The sequence below is a fragment of the Lottia gigantea genome (assembly GCF_000327385.1).
Source record: "Lottia gigantea unplaced genomic scaffold LOTGIsca_4, whole genome shotgun sequence".
Lineage (NCBI taxonomy): Eukaryota > Metazoa > Mollusca > Gastropoda > Lottiidae > Lottia > Lottia gigantea.
Genome location: NW_008709379.1, coordinates 4645753 through 4668482, shown reverse-complemented (window position 1 = coordinate 4668482; position 22730 = coordinate 4645753). Strand labels below are relative to the sequence as shown.

The 22730-nt window shown below is 33.4% G+C and overlaps 1 protein-coding gene across 1 annotated transcript in view; it reads right to left on the bottom strand.

Annotated features, from left to right (window-relative positions):
* The window catches only part of LOTGIDRAFT_105753 (hypothetical protein), a gene marked incomplete at both ends in the record, with an annotated part of 39987 nt that extends 19180 nt beyond the window's left edge, over positions 1–20807 (bottom strand). Inside the window, one exon of the mRNA XM_009059846.1 lies at positions 19702–20807. Within this exon, the coding sequence (XP_009058094.1) occupies positions 19702–20807 (1106 nt within the window). The remainder of the gene's footprint in view (positions 1–19701) is intronic.
* Positions 20808–22730: the final 1923 nt, after the last annotated feature.

Below are 22730 nucleotides of genomic sequence, written 5' to 3'. Positions count from 1 at the left end.
AAAGCGTTAAATTAGTTGTACCTGCATCCTAGAGCATTAATTCAGTCAAAAGTCTGGTCTGATTTAATTATTAAACATTGCCTAAAAAGAGTCGTCTTAGTTTTTCTCGAGAACATCATTAAAAAAGAAGAAATCTCAATGATATTTGGATTTACTTGACCTAGAGTATAATCAATTATCAATTCTGATTTCCATGTCCTGTTTTAGACGCAAGTAATTTAGTCTGAAGAGAAAACTGGCCTAAAAACCGATCATCGATCTGACTGTAAGCCGTTTGAAGGTTCCTGCTTGTCTAACATTAGCTGCCTTCCACATTGATTTGGCGTGGAGCAATATGACTTCAGACGTTTCACTTTGAAGATTTGTTGAACAAATTCTTAAACTTATCCTTGAAAAGTAGTGTAAAGCTATCGTTAACCTTACAGATTATAATAGGCGAAACCTTTACAATATCATTGTGGCACTATACAATCATGAAAATAGCTCGGTCGTACGCAGTTTGACGCAGCAGTAATGCGGACCATTTCATTTGGTGGTTTTAAATCCTGAAAGGATGAAAATTAATGCTATATCGAAGAAGTCTTTAGGTCAAAGGTTAAAGATTAATGAAAGTATGTTGATTAGGTAAGTTTAAATAGTAATACCATAGTTTTCGACTTTAGCGTAGTATCTAAAGACGTTATTAATGTGTTTTTAAATTTCCAGAATATAAATAGTGGCTGCTAATTTGTAGCTGTCAACAGTAAGAAATAACTCAACTAATAAACATTATCTTTAAGATATGTAAACGTAATAAAAATAGATGAGAACGGTAATAAATGTAATAAACATACTACATACATAAATATCGGTGAACTGCATTTACAAACCTGGTTTCAGTGTCTGAATATTAGGTAATGATAATTTGTTCAAGAATTTAACATTTTTTCACAAAGAAATGTTTTGTATGTCAAATTATGTAACTGACCAAGAGAACACAGCCCAATTGAGGTGCAGCCTGTTATTCAGGCTTTATTCATATAAACCAGTATACCAGGCCAATATATTTATCATATGAAACAACATTCTCAGCATATGAACAAGTGTACCTAGCAAATATGAACAAATATCAAATGTCAGTTCCATTCAAGAACTGCAAGTTTGACTTACATCCGATAATACATTTACAATAACAATTGGACAAAGTTATATTTACTTTCATCAGATACTCGTCATTCCACCCTTTTTTATATAAGTACCTACCAAATTGGGTAAATATCTGTATTTGTCTGGAGACAAGCCAGTGTCTCGAAGTCTGGTAGTGATAAATGAATGAGGCCACACCCCTTGGTTCACGCTATGCTTGAAATGTTCCACAACTTATACTATCTTATCAAACTAAGTAATTTGTAGAGAAAATTACCCACTTTAGATAACTGATTGTTTACAGACATACGTTTCTAACCTGCTGTGGATTTTATATATATGCACTTGTTGAATTCAAATAAGTTAACGTCTTCATGTATTAAGCATCTTTTCGTGTCTAGATAAGCAATTTGAAGTCTAAACCTTTATTTATTTGTTAATATAACCTACTGTGCCTGCGTGGCTTTTATTTCATCATGTACAATTTTTGCTGCAGTCAATAAACTTCATTGGCATTTCAAAAGTCATTCAATTATTGCCTTAAGGCATGATTAACTGGGGACAGTAAATCCACGTTTAATCGGTTATGGTTTGGTGAATAGAAAGTGATGATGTTATATGACCACCACGCCTTGGCTGTTAAAGAAAATGCTCTCGAAATTTCCACACGAAATGCATCACAGGCAGCCACCATTCAAATTCCAATATGAGATACTCTCCGAAAGAAATTATATTAAATAATTAAGTTAAGTTAAAAGGCGACGAGGACGGCCTGTTACAATAATCAATAAAACGACACAAATAGATCGATACAGATACAAAATAACCAGCAAAATACCGACTTGAAACTATAATTTATTATGTCCATATATTTTATTTTATTAAAATCAATAAGTCTACTGTAATAATTTGAACAAATTATTCCAAATGAAAATTCTTTGGCTACAGTGGGCGGATGTATGATTTCGATGTAATTTCCATACAAATTTGAAAGTTGATATTTATCTAAGCACGTGATACAAAATTCCAAGAGGAAATTCCATCTCGATTCCATAACATAAACCTGATATTTTCTCCTTATATTTCATGGTGTCTTGTCGAACATTTCTCCATGTCAAGCATAATATGAATCTTTGAAATGTATTTGATATTAAAATAGCTTTGATCAACGAAATATATTATTTATCCTTTCCGAAGATACCTACTCGTGTTGTAAGAGCAAACACGGCTTGTCTACTCAAAACATAGAATTATACACAATTGGTAAAAACAGTGACTGCGACTGATAGTATAGAAGAGTATAGATATAATTATGGCGTGGGTTGAATAATACAATATATCAATATTTGATAGTATATTATTCTATAGCCGTCTCTAAATGCTAATATGAATATCACCATGAACTTTATAACAACAAATTTACACCAGTCCCGAGTTGACAAACACAATCACATACTGGCACAATGTATTCTGCAGTGGTAGGAATTGTCGCTCGTTGCGAAGTTAATACAAATCATGCAGTGGCTGTTAGTAATGTGTGCCGAAAATGTGCTGTATGAAGCGTAAGTTAGGCTAATTGTTGTTAAAAAAAAATCTAGAACAGAACTTCTGGATTTATATTTCCTGACTATGTCAACTGTAAATTTAACATAGTTAACACTAAAACAACAAATACTGACAGAAATCTATATAGTGTAACTAGTCATTAAAATCGTCAACGCTGACCAAAATGTTTGAATGAGTTAGTTGAAATATTGATTAGTATGACCTGGATTATCCGGGTAGACTTGAGCCATTTACAATAATAGTAGAGGTAACAGCTGTATATAAATAGCATTATTAACAACCACAAAACTCTATTTTTCACGCGTCATTTACAGATTTGTTGATAAATTTAAAGAGGATGACCTACATTTTCCTGAAAACATTCGATTTGGATTTGATCAATATAGGCCACGAGACATAGTTACGAAATGCTTACTATTCAATTTTTGTTGCACTTTAGAATGCGTGATGAACCATAGTGTATAATTTCAATATAGATTGTAGATTGGATAGTCTATTATGATTGTTTGCTTGAGTCCTTTTGCTCTTTGACTGTTTCATGAAAAAATATGACACCAATACTATCTTAGGAATATAAATATAAACATTCTTCACATTATATTAGTACAATTTCAATGTGGGATACAAGAGCAATGCCCATGTGTGTGCCATGTGGATTTGCATTTGAATGGAAAACGATCAAGATTACAAAAAGCGAGATGATTTATAAATTTCGAATTGAACCTCAATTTACAGGCTGGAGAGTTGTGAAAATCTTAATTGATTGCAAGATAGTGTTTTGGTGAATGTTCAATTTTCTCTGTGCCATTTTGAACAATAAACCATCATTCCCTCAGACAGTAAACAGTTTTTACGTGGCAACCACGAAATAAGTTTATTTCAAGCTTCTATAGTTTAATGAAATAACTAACATAAAATCAATATGCCTCTAAAATAACTCCATGTACCGTTTTATATTCCCCGGGCTTTTTTCTCAAATTTAATTAAGGTTTACTTGATCGAATTGAAAAATTTGTAGATAACACGGTATGATGCTAACATTTGATTCACATAATTCTCAATTTTTATCGATATATATCGAATCTGTGCAAAGTGCATGAAACTGAAATCTCCTTTTATTAAAAGAGGAGGTTAAATAAAGGAAGACAAACTGTTATTGATAGGCAGTCCCTTGAACAATCTGACATAAACCAAGTCGCAAGGCGAAACTAACACCTTGTAAATCGCGATTCAAGCCGAAAAAGCTTCGGATTGACATGAATATGTCAAATAGTGGCATGAGAAAAATGACTTTAAATATTGTCTGCGTCCATTTTTTGTAAACATTCGTTATTTTTTAAATACGCGAAATGAAACTTAATTTGTCCAATCAGATACCGGAGAACATTTTCCCCTTGAGAACGTCAATCGATTTCTAGTCAACCAAATGGGAATGATTTTTTGTATCATAAAAATATTTTTGGAAGAAAGGTTCATTATCAACTAATTTGATCATTTTTTATAACATCAGTTTTTTTTTATCTTTCTACCTTAACATATAATATAACATTGTTATTGAGAAAACTAATGACATTAAAAATAATTGTACTCTACTTGTTCCTTTGTTGGTCTTTATTTGATTCCGGATGCATTGTTGCCCTAAACACAAATTAGGTCAATCACAGAGGGAGAATCTTTTCTGGTGAAAATATTTCGGAACATCATATTTAAATTCTAGTATATTATTGGAGGCAATTTCTGTATACATGTATGAGACCATATTGTATTTCATAAAAAGAGACACGTTTAAAGCGTCGGTCTTCAAAAGATCTATTTATAAAATCTAATATCATTTTTCCATGTTGGTACCTCCAATCCCTCATTATGTATTATTAATGAATTTACCTTTACTAATTCGAGAATCATGTGTCAATAATGCTGAGAAGTAAGACATAATGTTTCATTTCATCCAATGTTTTTGGCTCGATATTTCTCATGAAGTATAATGAGTACTCTGTAGATCTGACCTCATACTGAAGTGAAACTGGCTATTTGTCTAACCCGAGTAACACTAGATCTAGGTGTTTACATCGTCTTCAAACAGAGTTTATATTCAATTTCAATTTCTATGGCGTAAAAAACTAACATTTCTATCATTTTGCCAGGAAATATTTTGATCTTTAGCTCTGGGGGAAATCTAATATTAACAAAAAATCATTTTCAAAGGAAAGGTACAGAAACGTGTACTCTGTTACATGAAAACATGCCATGAAGTGTTTATTCCGGCTGTTGGTTATTACTCTCTTACTCTCTGAACAGATCAATCTGAAGTTCACAAGGTTCTAAAAGACCAAGCATACATCTACACACAGCCCAATGGTAAAAACATAGGTTTTATATTTATATAGAAAAGAGTCATAGCATCTTCAATGACACAGTTCAGAGATTGGAACAAGGCATGGTATTGTTTTGATTAGCACAATGTTCAGAATGGAAAAGTTCTCATTATTTAAAAGAGAGATATTCCTTTGATCAGACAGAATAGTATCCTATTAATCGTAGAGTTCATTCACAGAAACTCACAAAAGAAACTGTATAACACCACCCTTCCTTATTGCACCCAAATTTTCAGACCAGTAAGTACAAATTGTTAAGTTATGCATCGAACAGACAGACTGGTATGTAAAGAGTAAAATCCTAATGACACCCGATGTTTAAATTTAATATCAAATAACCTTGACTACTATAAGTAGAACCTAATATCCAGGTGTAATTTGTTTTTGAGGAGAAACTGAAGCTGTTTGCAATCACTGATGATGTATTGGAAACCTTTGACCTTTTAAATGTGGAGAGTGGCGACGGGGGAATTGCTTGAATATTCTGTTAAAATGGTTGATTTTCCTCCGTGTGATACCAAGTACTCTTTTACTCTAATTTTTTCACCTGGTCACAGAATGTAAGTGGTTAATGGTACGGCACTGGGTAAACCCCAACCACGTGCTTCCAGGTAAATGCCATTCTTCTTTTTACGTCATCTCGTGACAATCTCATTACATTTTCTCATCAGAGTTTTATGTATATATCAGGGTTGCATTTATGTTTGTATCTACCTTATTTCTATTTACCTTATTTCTATTATGACTTAAGAAGCCTTGCAGATTGATTTGTTCTGTAATGACACCATGGGGAATATTATTCTAACAATAATACAATTCTAGCATCAGTCAAAAGTTAAATCCTTTGAATACTTTCTTCGTCTGTGTACAAATGAGATTCGAGAAAACCAGTAAGAATGTGCAAATGACCTTAGCAATTTTCCTCTATGTCACACCTGACAAAGAGACTCTAAACTGCATCGTTTGTGCAGAGTTACACGGGTTATTGGTACAACAAAGTTGGTAGGTTTTTTTTATCTTTAACTTGCTTTACAATATAAGATACAATTCGTATAGAAACCGACATCACAAGACACTGATCATGATAGTTTTCCTGATATATTACTGACTATATCTAGTGGTACTTTCTTTAAAAACAATGGTTTGAAGGCTAAAGAAACACCGTGTTCGTTCCAGTATCTATTTGTGTCTTCTAGCTAACTCTTTCATTAACATGGTCTGGTATAGATTTATCAAGGATAAATACAGTAAGCCTAATGTACGGAAGCGTATTAGAGCCATTCAATTTTTTTTTTTTTTTAATTTTCAAGTTAGTATGTTGAATTTTCAAGTTAGTATGTTGAATTTTCAAGTTAGTAACTTGAATTTTCAAGTTAGTATCTTGTATTTTCAAGCTAGTATGTTGAATTTTCAAGTTAGTATGTTGAATTTTCAAGTTAGTATGTTGAATTTAGTATGTTGAATTTTCAAGTTAGTATGTTGAATTTCCAAGTTAGTAACTTGAATTTTCAAGTTAGTATGTTGAATTTTCAAGTTAGTATGTTGAATTTTCAAGTTAGTATGTTGAATTTTCAAGTTAGTATATTTTCAAGTTAGTATCTTGAATTTTCAAGTTAGTATCTTGAATTTAGTATGTTGAATTTTCAAGTTAGTATGTTGAATTGTCAAGTTAGTTACTTGAATTTTCAAGTTAGTAACTTGAATTTTCAAGTTAGTAACTTGAATTTTCAAGTTAGTAACTTGAATTTTCAAGTTAGTATGTTGAATTTTCAAGTTTGTATCTTGAATTTTCAAGTTAGTATCTCGAATTTTCAAGTTAGTAACTTGAATTTTCAACATACTAACTTGAAAATTCAAAAAAAAAAAAAAAAATGAATGGCCCTAATACGCTTCCGTACTAATGACATATCATAACAACTTTCTTTTTATTCATAAATGTTGCGTCAGGATTTGACACAGTTTAGGTCCATTACCTGACAATGAATTGAAATTAGAGTTGCGCTGTTGGCTACCATATTCATTTTAATAAAGGCAAGGCTAATCAATACGAATGGCTTAAGCGTAATTTAGCATCCTCTGTCATTCAACAGCATGTATAAAAATGAATGCAATTAAGGATCTGGCACTGATTTTAATACATATCGACTGACAATGTTTCAATAATATTGTGCAGAACAATATTGGCACTAATTCATTGACTAGGTTACCATGACCTGCTAAATAACAACTTGTTGAAAAAAAATCAAGATGGCGTCGTTTTGACGTCTGCTCATTTGGTAAACAGACGTTAAGAATAACTATTTTACCAGCATCATTTAGTTAGAAAAACTAACCCCACTTCTATTTTCTTCCGCCAAAATATTCCACACATATGCCATACAGACGAAGTGTTAAGCTGTAAAAATGGCCAAATAAACAAACAGAAGATTCATTAGAATGAGTTTTCTACGAGAAGCCACTACATGAAGTCTGTTTTCACCGAAAAGATAGGATAGCAAAGCCATAAATAGCGTACATGTCTTCCAAAAAATCATATTTACTATATATTCTTTAGCAAATCTATTCGAATACAAACTGCAATTTGTACTTATACATTGTTAAAAGCATGTACAAAGGAATAAAACCCGCCATCGAGACGTACTAACTCTTGCAATATTAATATTATTGGCAACGGGTATACTTAAATTTGAAAAAAAAAAAACATTTAAACCTTCTTCCAACTATAATGGAAATGACGTAATGAACCTAGACATCAGTCTAGGGACAAGTGGTTAATATAAGTTTTTCTTCATTTATATTGATGGGAATAAATAACTGCTCAGAAGACAATGACAACAAATTACAGTAAGTTTCTCAAGTGGCAATATATATTAACATTCACAAATCACTAACTTCATATATGGCAGCTACTAGTTGAGAAAATCGATCGAGAGATGGTCGCTTGGGATTCGACAAGTGGCAAAAAGAAACTAGAATAGAGAAGACGAAAGTGGTTTTAGAATTTTTGATTTGCTTTAAATTAATTATCAAGTTGATGGGTTTTTGCGGTCTCTCGAGTTTAACTTTGACACCCACACTCACAAGAGGGAAGATTTAGATGCATGTAAGAATGGAGCTCAGAATTTAATCCCAGAAAGGTTTATTATATTTTTTTGTAATGTATGACGCCCACAATTTCAAGTAGTTTATTCTTGACGTCATTGCCATTAAGATCGACAGAAAAAAATCCTTATTTAAGATAAACTTGCTCTGTGATCACAACAGCCTTGGTACCCAGCTGCCAGCACACTTCTCAGTAGCTATGAACTTCCGTATTAGAGTTTTAGGGTCGTGGCCTACAGATGATACGGACTTCTTCATTGTAAATCGAATGAAAAGGCAGGGGAAACTATATTTCTATTAAAAGAATGAATTCTAGTAAAGGTGAGCGTCGCCGGTTTGACTATTTTGTGCTTTTGACAATTTCAATATACATAATATGTTGATGGTATATTCCTGAGCTGAAGAGCAATGGTAATTCAATTCCAACTTGTCATAATATGCTTGCAAGTTGGATCCGTTACTTTGTATTTTACAAAACCGAAGCAGATGTGATAATTACTTTGAAACAAACTGAAACCAGGCAAGTAAAACGTTCATTGGGAGGTCATAAATTATGAATAAGTTTGCAATGGTTGACGTAATTGTATAATTATTTTGTTATTCATAATTCATTAAGACAAGAACAACACATATGTGGCGTTAGTTGTTAGGTTTTCAATGGAAATACTGTTTATCTGTGCGTAGATGTGCATAAACCTTGTCAGTAATATTATCACCAATATTATCACCAACATGCCCCTTTAAAGATGTTGAGCTCATACTGGTGAATATGTGGTCCAATTTTGTAAAAAAATCCAACAGTTAGGCTAGTTCTACTTCATAATTACGTGGAGAGCCTGTGCGTCTAGCATTGTTGGAGGTGATACAATCGAATTTCTTTAACCCTTTTTTACCCAAAATAGGACGTAAAACTCATTTTCTAGACTAGACCATATGCAGTTTTTCTAACTCCTATCTCCATCTGTGACGACCTCCTATATAATTTCACATTCGGAGCTCAATCTAATTGCCCATGCGTCATGCATCAATGAAAGATTTATTTTTATTCTGATGAATAAATATGCTATAAGCTGGACACCTGGACGGTTGAAAATGAGGTACTTTTCCAGTTGGCTTAAAAATAGTCTAATTAAAAATGTCCGACGTGTTACCATACATGAAATTATTCCATTCTAAAAAATAATTGTAAAGTAAGGCGTAAATTTCAATTCATTTCAATAAATTATTAAAGTCATGGAGTATCTATTAGAATACATTTGTAACAAAATATCCTTCTGTATACATCGATAATTAGTGAATCGAATGCTTGAAAAACGATCGGTCTAAATTCTTTAGTATACAAAACGAAATGGTAATGGAACTATAATAGAATAAAATGCTATAACTGACATAATACACGCTAGAAATAACCTCAAATCGATTTACATACAATCTTATTCTATAAAACAAAATGGCGGAAAATACTGTATTCATTTCCTTAATCTCGTCATTATTTGTTCTACACGAGATTACACGATAACGCGTCTACAAACATTAATCTCACGTTCCGACTGGATAACCTTTGATATTTTCTAGTCTTGACCTTCCAGACCAATTGTTGCGATATATGATATATGAAAATAAGTCATTAAATCTATGTTTATACAGGTCTACATGTTGATTTTAAGTCTATGGAATAACAGAGATTTCATGTCATGTCAAACTTCTTAGTATGTCCTTGAATTGTGGCCACAACAAATTATGTGAGAACAGTCCGATACTTCTGACATGCCAACATCATTTTATGCATCTGTAAGCAAAACCGATTTCCAGACCAATTACGAGAAGAACTAGTAATACTGTTCCTGTCTGATCCAACTTTTCAAAAAAAGTCAGCCAAATATTTCATCCGCACTACATTCAAGAACCATGTAGCTAAAAACTCAAAGAAAGACCAATTCCAATAGAATTAGCCAGCGGACAAGTTTCTAACCATTATAATTAACCAAGTTAAAAATTGTCAAGTCTTATATAAGAATAATGTTGGTTCTCATACTTGACAACTAAAACAGTAGGCAAAAGATTTTATTAAACGACATTCTTGTTACTTAAACTTTTATCGATTTCTCTAAAACAAGCTGAGTTCTCATCCATTTTACTACTTCTTTTTCAAAACAAAAAATAGCATTCTTCTCAATAGAAGGAGTGAAAAGAAAAAAAAAACTGCAACCTATTAACAGGAATAATCTATCAAATTCTGAAAGAGAAACCTTTGCCATTTAAAATTCTATTTAAAGATTCTTAGAACTGCGAAGACAATTGAAGACTAATACTGGTATTATGCAATAGTCTTTAAAAACAGCATGGGAGACTTTCCATAAAACACTCGAGCTGAGATGATGGATACACTACAGAGCACTCATTCACGTTCACAAGGTTTGTCCATTGACTATGAGTATATGGTGCTAATAATAGCTGGGCACTGTGGTACATGTCAAATAGATGATCTGGTTCCCAATTTGTAAACTTGTAAAATGCAGACTGAAGATTGCCATACAAGATATTATTTAGTCATTCTATGCAAGTAGACATTGACAAATTAATGTGATTTCAAAACTTCCTTAACCTGCAAACCGGATGTTGTATTAATGCCTCCCCTTTTGTGACTTTACGAGACACCTTTTATTTCTTACTGCGAAATTGTAGAATGAAGCACCTATTGACAGCAAAACGTTTGATGTTGCTTCCACGAAATTTTCACGAATATGATAAGATAGTTCGATCCACACCGAAAATGATATAAACAATAAATATAACAGCTATGTTCTTCATAACATTTGTCAAGTCTCGATTTACTTATGATAGAAGTTTTGCCAGATTTTTTCACGTCTTCTGAATAAACAAGTAGGGAATTGGCGTTATCACGTTGCTTGATTGGTTTAATTTGATTCGACTGTAAGTTTGAGCTTTTCGTAGCACCTGCTAATTCACCTTTTCACGTTCAAATCAACTAACACCAGGAAATCGTATTAGATACCCGTATAATAGTTACAGATTTATACAAAAACATGGGCTTCATTCTATTTTTAACTAGAGAGGATCATGGGGTTTCTCAGTACGATTCATACTAACAACTGTCAGAAAAACAACTTGAGGTGGACTATTAAATAAAGTGGAATTGCCAAAGCTATGATCCAAGTTCTACATTGCTTCAGCTTCCTTTCAAGTAACCTTCGTAAATCAAAAGGAAACGATGGTTTACGTTGTACTGTTGCTGTGCCAATAACATGAAAGATGGTCGAATAATATTGTCTAATTGGAGACATTTAGGCCTGACAACAATGATAACCTTGCAGACCGGGACTTCGCACTACTATGAAAAAACTAAACCCAATGTAATGCACATGGGTAACTGTTGTTTCATGCAATCCTGAAAGTCCACGTCATTCCCACCTCGCAAATTGCCTTAGACCAAAATAACCCACACAGTAACCCGCATTATCATAATACGGTAGTTATAAAAAAAAATCCTAAGCCTATTCTTTGTCACAAATACTATCTACTGCAGACGCGCGACATTTGTGTTAAAAGAATATTTGAAACTTGGTAGATTGTATTGATTTTGAAGCTGGCTGTATGAATGACAAAACTAATCTATATCAAATTCTATTGAATTCGCTTCGTTGTGGATGGAATCGTATTTAAAATAGTCCGTGTATGGCCGCCATTGAAAAGTTAGCAGAATTGAATAAATAATACATGATTTAAGCCAAGCTTAGCGTGTATTGTCGACTTTAGATGATAGGTATATGGAGTAATCAATGAAAATGGACTCTCCTTCTTTAATAAATTATTTATCCACCGAATTCATCTGTCTATTTTCTTTCACACAAAAGAAGACGTTTGAATCTACTGCCTCACGACTAGTTTTACAACCTTTTGTTTATAGCTTCAACAACAATCAACCGAGAAGATAAACTTGTCTCGACGGTCCTACTCTAATTCCTTTTACGTTTTTGTCCTACTGAACGCTTCCTGCTTGGCCTAGCACATACACTTTATCTGTTGACGATCACCTTGTAAGGGGATATATAGTCTTACTTCCGGTTGAACTTCAACCAGTGCAACATAAGCAGAACGCTTTCAGAAAGTATTGCAGTTATGGTTCAATAAATAAGAATTTTATCCCGATATGCAAGTTCACTATAAAAAAAGCAACAGTTATCAACCCCACCCACACTCAATGCAACAGATGTACCTATTGATCTCCTAACAAATTAAACGCACATTAACAGATGTAAAGGGGCTCTGGGTTGAATTCCAACGGGTGGCCCCCGTTTCTGCAGGGTGTTAAAGATTGCGATTTTCGAGGTTATATGGTGGTTTTCTTATTGTAATTTAGCATTTGAAAGCAATATTTATTTACTATAAAATGATCAAATAACAAGAAATGTCTTCTGTAAATAAATTAGCACAAAGTCTAAAGGTCGTCATATCGAATTTAAGAAATTAAGGCAGTCGATTGGAATCCTGGTTTACTGAGCTAATAGATTTTACTATAATTAAACCCAGTGTAGGTTTACCTTCGTACCAAAATAGTAGCACAGACATTTTAACTCTGGTATAATAGACTGTTAAATCTAAAAGGGTAGGCTGTTACTCTTTCTTCACCACTTGTAAATAAAGTGATGATTAAATAGTACTTTGGCTGAATATCTTAGTAAACCATAATAATAGGCGGTTTACAGAACGGTCAACTGATCAAATAAATTTTATTGTTTGAAATGAAAAGAAGGTTCCAAAGATCATCTCAAGCCACGAAGCGGGGTAAAAAAAAACATTTTAATTATCCATTAACTCTAAGAATAGGTCATGGTCAGATGATCAAATTAGAAAACGTTTCTAACAATTCTTATATTTTCGAACGCATTAGTATACAGTCCTATATTTTAATCAGTTGAACTATTCTAATGGGCTTTATACTACATATCAAAGGAAGGGATAATGGTTATACTTGATAAGAATAGCACTTCCAGCACTTCTTTCGGTACAGCCTTATTTTAGAGGTCGTGCGACTTTCGTTTGCAATTTAATTAGCAGGACTAATTTATCTTCTTCGTTGTTCATGTTTGGAAATGAATTGCACTGAAATCTATATTCTGGCAAGTAAATGCGTGTACAATAAAACTGAAAAACCAAGGACGTATTGAACATCGAGGTCAGGATCTGAGAGCACTGAATCAATCTTCGCTTTCCGAATATAACCTGTCTAATACTGTTGAAATTTGGAACATTTTACAACAAGTGGTTATGTAAAGATATTGGACTAACTGCAGATAGCGTTACAGAACATTAAATAACTAATATAAATAGGATATTACAATTACTCTCCGGCTTAATAATTGGCACGAGTAATAACCTCTTATCTTTCATTTTATACTTAACATCAGGTATTCATTATCATAATTTGGCAACAAATAATTATTAGCTTATCTTGTATTAAACTAAGGTATGTTTCAGCTACATGGGTGAAGTGATTTGGGGTAACTTTAGAGTGGTGATACTATTCACCTGAAATACACCAATTACACCTAAATACAACATATTCGAATAAGAAAAAAATAATTCACATTTCTGCTCCAGTTTAGACGAATAAAATCGGACAAAGTTAGTAAATGAAAAAAGTACATGAACCTGTTATTTCTTTTACGATTTTCAACTAAATAATATAGCAGTTTCCTTTTTTTACATTATAATGTTATGTTTAATAACCCTCCTCTCTCAATGGTAACACATCCTTCCTCACTCAAGTTTCACTGATTTATAATCCGATGAATGAAGTGTAACAGTAACAGATTGCAGCCATTACCATAAAATAAAAGATAGTGTTAACATTGAGAGAGGAAGGATGATGTTACCATTGAGAGAGGAAGGATGGTGTTACCATTGAGAGAGGAAGGATAGCGTTACTATTGGGAACGGAAGGATGTGTTACCATTGAGAAGGGAAGGATATACAATCCAAATCATCCCACAAGAAGTAAAACTTTGGGCGGAAGTCTGAAATGTTTATATTTAGTGTAAATCCTTAAACTACACTATTAACAGTACCAATTTTTGCGCACTGTTTACTTCCGGTTGGATCAGTTGAGCGGTTGTACCAACACTTCCTGTATGAGAAGATTTGTTTTCAGCAGATTTTTAAAGCAGCAAAAATCTTATGATAAATAAGTCAATTTAAATCGAACTGAAAGAGTGTATTATAATAAGCTTATCGACTTAAAATATTTATACAGGACAATCTATGAATATACAGAACATTAATATTAGTTTTAAAATAGATCAATTAGCAATATATTGGAGAAAAATATCAACAAATTTTCATAATGAATATGAAAAGGGGGAGAATATAAACGTTGGCTTGCAGGCAATAAACGATTTCTACATAACTGTTGATCAAGTAAATATAGTATAAATAATTAAATACGATAATTGATCAATTTCCTATGTAATTTGTGAGTCAAAATATACTGGATTATGAACCAAATGTCATTAGAGCAATTAAACAACAGAATAATAGACTCCGTTGAAATGTATGATGAAGCTTAACTGTAATTGATCGCATAGAAATTGACTTGCCCGAAGATGAAACTACCAAATTCCGTCAATCTAGGGAAGCCCATTGGATTGAGACATTGAATACAGCAAGACCTATAGGACTAAATATTCACCATAATGTAGGCATATCACCTTTTGTTGTCCAGTACAACCAGCAATCGAGCAAGCAAGATAGTTCATGCCCACTATAAGAGCCTTCAAAATAAATTCCCCTATGTCTATAAGCAGAAAATGATAGTTGCATATTCAAAAAATAAGAACTTAAAATGATAATATTGTTCATAGTAAACTAAAAACAATCAGTACATAACAGATACTATACTTCTCGCCCATCGGGCGAGTTATTTTTTCTAATTTCAGATTAGAATTAGAACAGAAGAAAACCCAATATCAAGACCCTTAATCCTAATTTCTAAATAAAGTGTCTGCTCCACCTTAGGCCTGTACATTTGGGAGAATCAAACCCTCCCTTCCCCTGAGATGTAATATTATGAATAGAATAAAACATGCCAATAGATAGAAAACACCAGCTGCACTTTATTTTATTTTGCAAAAAAAATCATTCGCTTTATGAACCTAGCACATATTGAGTAGAACAAATTGCTTGTTCCACAACAACCTTTTGTCAGAAATCGATGTTCTCTATTTGAAATAAAATTATTGTACGAAGGACAAGGTAGTCTAGGTTGAAATGAGCTATTGGCATACATTTTTAGTTTCTAAAAGTTGTATCTATTGGTAAACCATTCACGATGCTCCGTATTCAGCAATAGTATGGTTCAATAGTATTGTCCATGGTTGAGTGATTTTATATTGTATAGAATCGTGTTATGTTCAGTATAATGGTAAGTAATCAATGGTAACATACATACATCTAATATTAATCTAATGCTTATTATCATTATAAACCTATATTATTATATACGACCTCTCTGTCTTAATTAGTATACATATGGTTTTTACCTATTATGTACATTATTAATGTGTTCGATTGACATATCCGGACGTTCTGAAATGGACATAAGCTGTGGAACGGAACCGGGGATTACTTTGTAATCGATTTGTAGATTGTATTTAGTAATTGAAATGACGTTCAGGGTATTATTTGTTCTTGGCATAGGTATCTTGACATCTGTAGTTATACCCCTCTGAAAACTTTAAACTTGGGACATTGAGCACCTTAAATTGGTAATAATTCAACAACTCATCCTGCCTATAAACTGACGTAGAGATACCATCTATATTGGCAGTTGTGATAACAATCCAGAGCAATAATATATGCATAAATTTAAGAATAACAAGAAACTGGCATTAAGGGCATGTATTTTCGTTTTTTGAGTTTTTTAGCTTTTGGGGATTTTTTTTTTTTTTTTTTGGCGTAGGAAAGAAACTACTCCTTATAGTGGTATGGACTAACATATCGTTATTCAATAACTTAAAGTTTCATTAGAAAGTTTAAGTCAAGCTAAACATATCTCATATACTTGAGACACCCTTCAATCTATACCTATTTACCTTGTGAGTAAGTTAATCATACAGTATATGCACATATTGATTCTTTTAAATTTGGAATAAACACATATTTTTGGAATTATGAAATCAAAATATATGCAATCTGTATTCATTTCTTCGTACACGATAGACAATTACTTCCTCTGGATTATTTAAACAATACTTTGATGTATAGTGTCCCCCATATGTAAGCTTTGTAAATGCATCAAGGTTCATGTTCGTACGTAAAGGCGGTATCACACTAAAGAAAACAGTTGCTGTATTCAGACTTGCCAAGATAGGAGTCCCCGACTCAGAAAAAAAAAATTTCCCATTAAATTCCCATCAATTGGATTCTGAATAAAAATAATTTATTCCCACTGTGTCAAAATCTAGGTTTGTTTTTATCGTGTAAATTTATAAACAGTTTTTAGTACAAAATGCGGAAACTTGTATAGTTTATTTATTATAGAAATATTATTATAATATCAAATATTAACACCTATAATGTGATAAACACATAAATATTGTCTTAGAAACACGTGGCATATATATTGCTATTACTCAATTTGATAATTTGGTAGGTACAGTAGTGTACTGGGTGCTAAGACACTAGCAGTTCAATCAGATGATTACATCAGATGCCCTTATCTATCTATCTATCTATCTATCTATCTATCTATCTATCTGTCCTTATCTATCTATCTATCTATCTATCTATCTATCTATCTATCTGTCCTTATCTATCTATGTCTTTATGTTTTGCAGGGATCCATGGTGGCTCAGTGAGGTAGGCGTTTGCTCCCTATCCTGAAGGTTCAGGATTAAATTCTTTCGGATTTTTCAACCCGGTTTCCCCCTGTCAGTGGCGCAGGTAAGAGGGGCTGAAAGCGTCTAGTCGTTCGGATGTGACACGTTAAAGATCCCTTGACAGCTGGAAATAGAAAAAGAGCAGGCTAATGCTGATGTCCTGGAAAAATTTCCCCCAATGTACCTTGCATTAGCCCACACGGTGCAGAAAAGTAGGACATTTCATTTTATATTTTGTATATTTCTATGTATGTAATGTACAGATTGGAAGATTGAAAATCGAAAGAACTAAAACAAATTAACCAAAGCAATTATAATGTATTACACGGGATTTCAAGTCGTTAGACTGCATAAACTTAAAGGGGATAAGAAACTTCAAGGCCCCAAGGGGCATTTTAGAAAAGAATAATAATGGGTCGATCTAACCCATGGGTCCCCTCCCAAAGTCGATCAGCAATGATTTTTTCAAAACTCACTATATCTTAGGTCAACTGAAGAAATATCCAGTCTGAAACAACTTATTCAAGGTTATTAAATTCTCTCTCTAGCTGGAAGGCACGATTTATACACTAGGCTAATAAGAAACATGAAAGTATCAATATATATGAACGTGTGCAATACAATAAAATAACATTATTATAATCTGTTGTATTAAAACGTACATACTCGATTTTCCTCCAAAACCCATGATAATTGCATGTGACGTAATAATGTTTTTATGACGTCACATGGTCGATAAGCCATTAATTATTCAGTATACTATCATATTGCAGAATGCTTTCCACTTTTCACACCAATAATATAGAGATGGTCTATTAATGAGGAGTTGATTTTTATATTGATATTTTGTTCAATATAATTTTCATTATATTTTGTGGCTTAATTGTTTTCAAAATGACACTATTATTTCCTTGTGGGTCATTATATTCAGGATAATGACGTACATGACAATAATTAAGATATTTCATTATCAGTTATGACGTATGTATATACAAAGTGCTTGTCTAAATTGAAAAAAATGACATTTTCTACAGGTGGCTCTTTTAAACATATTCCTGTGAAACATAACATTATATAATGCATCTGGAACATACATAATAATATTGAATTGTAAAAATTGTACATGTAGTCAAACAAATTAAGAGCACCAGTAACGACTAGACTATAGAAGATCGGCAATTCGGTGCAGTGTGCAAAGACCACATATTTTGGTTTAAGACAGGTCATAATATAAATCAAGCAATATATTCTAAATTTGAGTAATCTTACTGATTCAACAAAGTCAATCTTCCAGCTCCAACTCAATTGATTTTATAATTTCGAATTTTCCGTTGTCAAAAGTTGAAAGTTAATTTGATTCATTGGTTGATCGTGATTGCACATCCCATTGATACATTAATAATGAGGATCAATCACACTTGGCCCCAGCTATATCATAAAACAGTTCCAGGACGGCCTCATCTATTATTTATTCATGTTTTAGCAGAACGCCATACTTGATTTACTTGGGAAATGACTTCCAGGGACATGTGGTGGGAGGCATGAGTTACTGGTTAACCCAAATGCCTTACAACAACTGAAATTTAATAAAATTTCCACTCCAATTGCCAACATTTTTCGGCAAAATAAATTCAGAAAGTAAAAGTTGCAACTAATCCTTACAAGTAAAGTTGTAGATAATGAAAGGTAGGGCGTAGCAGTAGCATTCCTGACATTTGAAAAATAGATAATTATATTCAACAGTTCATAACGAAATGGCAAAACATGATTGTTATATATCAGACTTCTTATTGATAGAATATTATTATATACTCTTGTACCTAACAGAGGAACTATATTACGTTTATCAAGGTCTGAGGTATATTTCTACACAAGGACATTGAAAAACCGAACCTGTAACAGCAATGCAAACAACTGACGGAATACTGATATGGTATTTTTTTTATCGGCACTGTATCCATGCAGGATATCATTATTTTGTGTTAAAAGATTTATATTAATTTCTCTGAAAGTTGTTTTTATAATCACTAACCATTCTATGCATTATCGATTGCATTTTAGTATTTAACCCTAAGTCTCTTTTTCGGGAGTTATGCGACATGTGATGTTAGTCTCGTGTCGTGAATCTTGTAGTTACAAAACCATTGGAAAGTGCTGCATTTGTATATGATAATGCCCTTAATTCTCATTATTTGTGTCTCGTGCTGTTCTGTTTGAATCTTGCAATATATCTATCATTTCAACGCATTGAAAATCGTTGAACTTTATTATCTTTCCTTTATGTGTCTTTAATTATGAACCTCTTCTGTTAATTGAACGTTTAGTAAGGTGGTGGATGCAAGGTTCAGAGAAATATTTCTGAGAGATTTGCAATTTACTAATTAATATCAGCTGTAATTTGTATCTTTGTAGTTGCCAATGGACACGGTACTCCTGTACTCCGTTGCCAAGTGATGATGTTATATATTGCCATATGACAATTTGTATTAGAGATTACAGACCGTTGGTGGTAATTAGTGGCTTAGTTAGGCTTATGTTTGTAGTTGTGCGAATGAATTGCCGATATAATCATCGACAAAGGATAATAATTAGAAAAACACACATACACACACATTTATATTTATAAATCAACTTACCCTAACGTTGTCATGGTGACTATAGTATACCAAAAAGCTGCAGGAATACTTGTAAATTTAGTGTTAGTAACGTTCTTTTCTGCATAAAACATAACTGTAGCAAATATGATAATAGCCATTGTTAGCGAAAAGAGCAAAAAGCCGAGCTCACTAGCACAACTCTTGAGTGTGTAACCCAAAATACGTAATCCTTGCGAATGACGGGAAAATTTGAAAATACGGAACACACGAAATACTCGGAGAGTGACGAATGCGCCACTAACGTCATCATTGTCTGTAATGACGAGGCCTATGTAATAAGGTAGAATGGCGACCACATCAATGATAGACATGACACTTCTCATGAATTTACATCTATCTGGAGCGGCATAGGCTCTTAGGAGGTACTCAGCCGTAAAGATCATGACACAGGCTGTATCTAAACAGAAAAAGGCTACGTGAAAACGTACACCACAGGGTGGGTTGACTCTTGTACCTGGTAACACCCCACAGGGAACAGTTTCTATAACATTGGCTATGACAGAAATAGCAATAAAGAAGCCAGTCACGTAATAGAAGACTAATGCAGTTGTACCTATATGTGGGTTTTCGAATGCCCTCCACATTTTTTCGCGTAAATTTCCGGCTGGGTTAGTGTCCCCGGCTTCAGAGTCTTTATCGTCCATTAATCGTTCACAATTCTCTCTTTTTCTATCTTTATAATCTTCAAAGCAACAGTCTCCAATAAGATCAGGCATGATACCAAAAAATGCCAATTCCTCGTCGTATGCACTGATACATTCATGTTTAGGGTAATGTAATTTTCCAGTTCTATAGTAGTTGAGAATATGGCGAAATATATCAGGATCTCGATCAAAAAAGTATTCCTTAATTTCTTCATCATAAAAGAACTCTCTCTCGTTCGAGCCCAGTAAAGTATCCGGATATTTCTCCAAGGTGGTTCGCCAGGTTTCAAATTTCCGTCCACTGACATTGAAGAACAGTTTCTCATCCCCCCTTCTGTGTTCGGTCTTTACCATCGGTGGGGGAAGGGGGTGTTGTGCAATGGGAACCCACCCAATCGCCGATGCCCTAGCAAACGGCAACCAGGCAGCAACCGACGCCATGCTGTTCCCCTTCACTGAGAAAAGCTCTAAATCCTGCGTGAAAACAATTTTGAAGAATTAAGATGTAGAATAGAGAAATAAGGGAGATAGGGCAGAGAACACGTCATGTATAATGTTTAAAAATCGCTGATAATCTGCTAGGATACCATTCGATTCATTGTACCTACATAGGTAAGATATCACCTCATATATAATGATACTGCCTAGAACGAGAAGACGACACTTCCAACCACTCTTTCCTGGATTACATTTACTCGTATAAGATAACAATTTTGTCGCTAACAAAACTACATTATAATCCAAAATAAACAGAACAATATGTTCAATAACACTGCCAGAATATCACAATTTATAAATCCAATTTACACATACTAGTATCCGATTGTTTCACTATAAATTTTCACTCACGTCTTCAGCTATACACAGCCTGCAAGTAGCGCCAAGCTTCACAAAATACCGCCTGTTGAAAAATGCTGGCCGACGCCATTACTAGATGAAGGCGCGCGTGTATGGAGTAAGCGGGTAGAAGTCGGTGTAAACTGTTGGAGGCCGCAATAGGTTGAGTTTATTATCGATCTACAGCGCTATTTAGCCAAGTCGTGAGTGATGTTTGCATAATTAGCATTCTCATATACTGGATTCAGTATAATTCTACCAATATACAATATATATTTAGTGTATATAAAGCCAATGTCGTTCAATTGGGACTAATATCGTATTTTGTTTCTACTGGTGAACGCTCTGTATCAGAATAACAATAGCGCGATTAATTGTGACACATTAACATGGCTCTAGATTTATCTATGCTAGCTTGTATGAAAAGATACCGATCTCTTTGCCGGCTTAACTAGAGGAATTGTAAAGGTCTGAGAATTTAAGTCAGTTTATTCAAGAATCAATAAGACGATTTGTCGTTCCTAAACTAACTCAATCCGTATTCGTTGTCTGAAAAAACAAGTGGACAAATTCACTTACAGCTAAAATTATCTGGTAAAATTTCAATATAACAACGTAATACTTTAACCTAAAACTTATCACGAACAGTTTGGCACTTTAATAAAACGACTAACACGTTTTAAGGAATTACAGCTTCCGCAGATTCTTTAACGTGCACAGCCAGTCGAACGCGGAGCCTTAGTTTATTGTCCCTTTCGAACGACAATATACTATTGTACTATATAGTAAAAGGATAATGGCATCATTCACAGATCTCTGTTTCAGAAGAGCAGTATCGATGAGTATTTTCCGATCATCTCGAATTGTAACTTCTAACTTTCAGTGGAGTTGCCATGGAACACAACTTTTAAATGGTCGTTCCCGAGTGGTAGCATACAGAGTTTGATTGAAAACGACAATAAAAAATCGAAACCAAATTCATGAAATTTTTATGCACACGGGTCGACTTTTCATTTGTCTTATGGAAGTAAATTTAAAATAGTGAAACGCATGGCAACAAATAATTACAATCACGTCAAGGTCCACATTAACATGAATCTATATTGAAATATTTTCATACTTTAGTGAACAGAGGTCCGACTGAAATGTATAAAGAAGCACATACAGGTTTAAAAAACGGTTAAAAAAGCCCAGACAACATAAAGATATTAATATAATATCGAATGAAATTTAAGGATGGATTAAACGTCAGTAATCCAACCGATTATTCATACTTTCACTGAAGGTTGAGATAATAGACATACAACTGTTCCCCTCTGTGGATATCTATCGATATTATTGATATCTCGGATGGTGGGTATAAAAACTAAAGCATTCATGTTGAACTCTCAGGTTTCAACATCTTGCTCCGTGGTCGCCACTTACAGCAGAACTGACCGAGTATTGTAACCCTTATTTTATTATTTATTGTATTTCAAAACAAAACAAAAAATAGATTTATCAATTCCCATGGAAAAATCCTCTGAA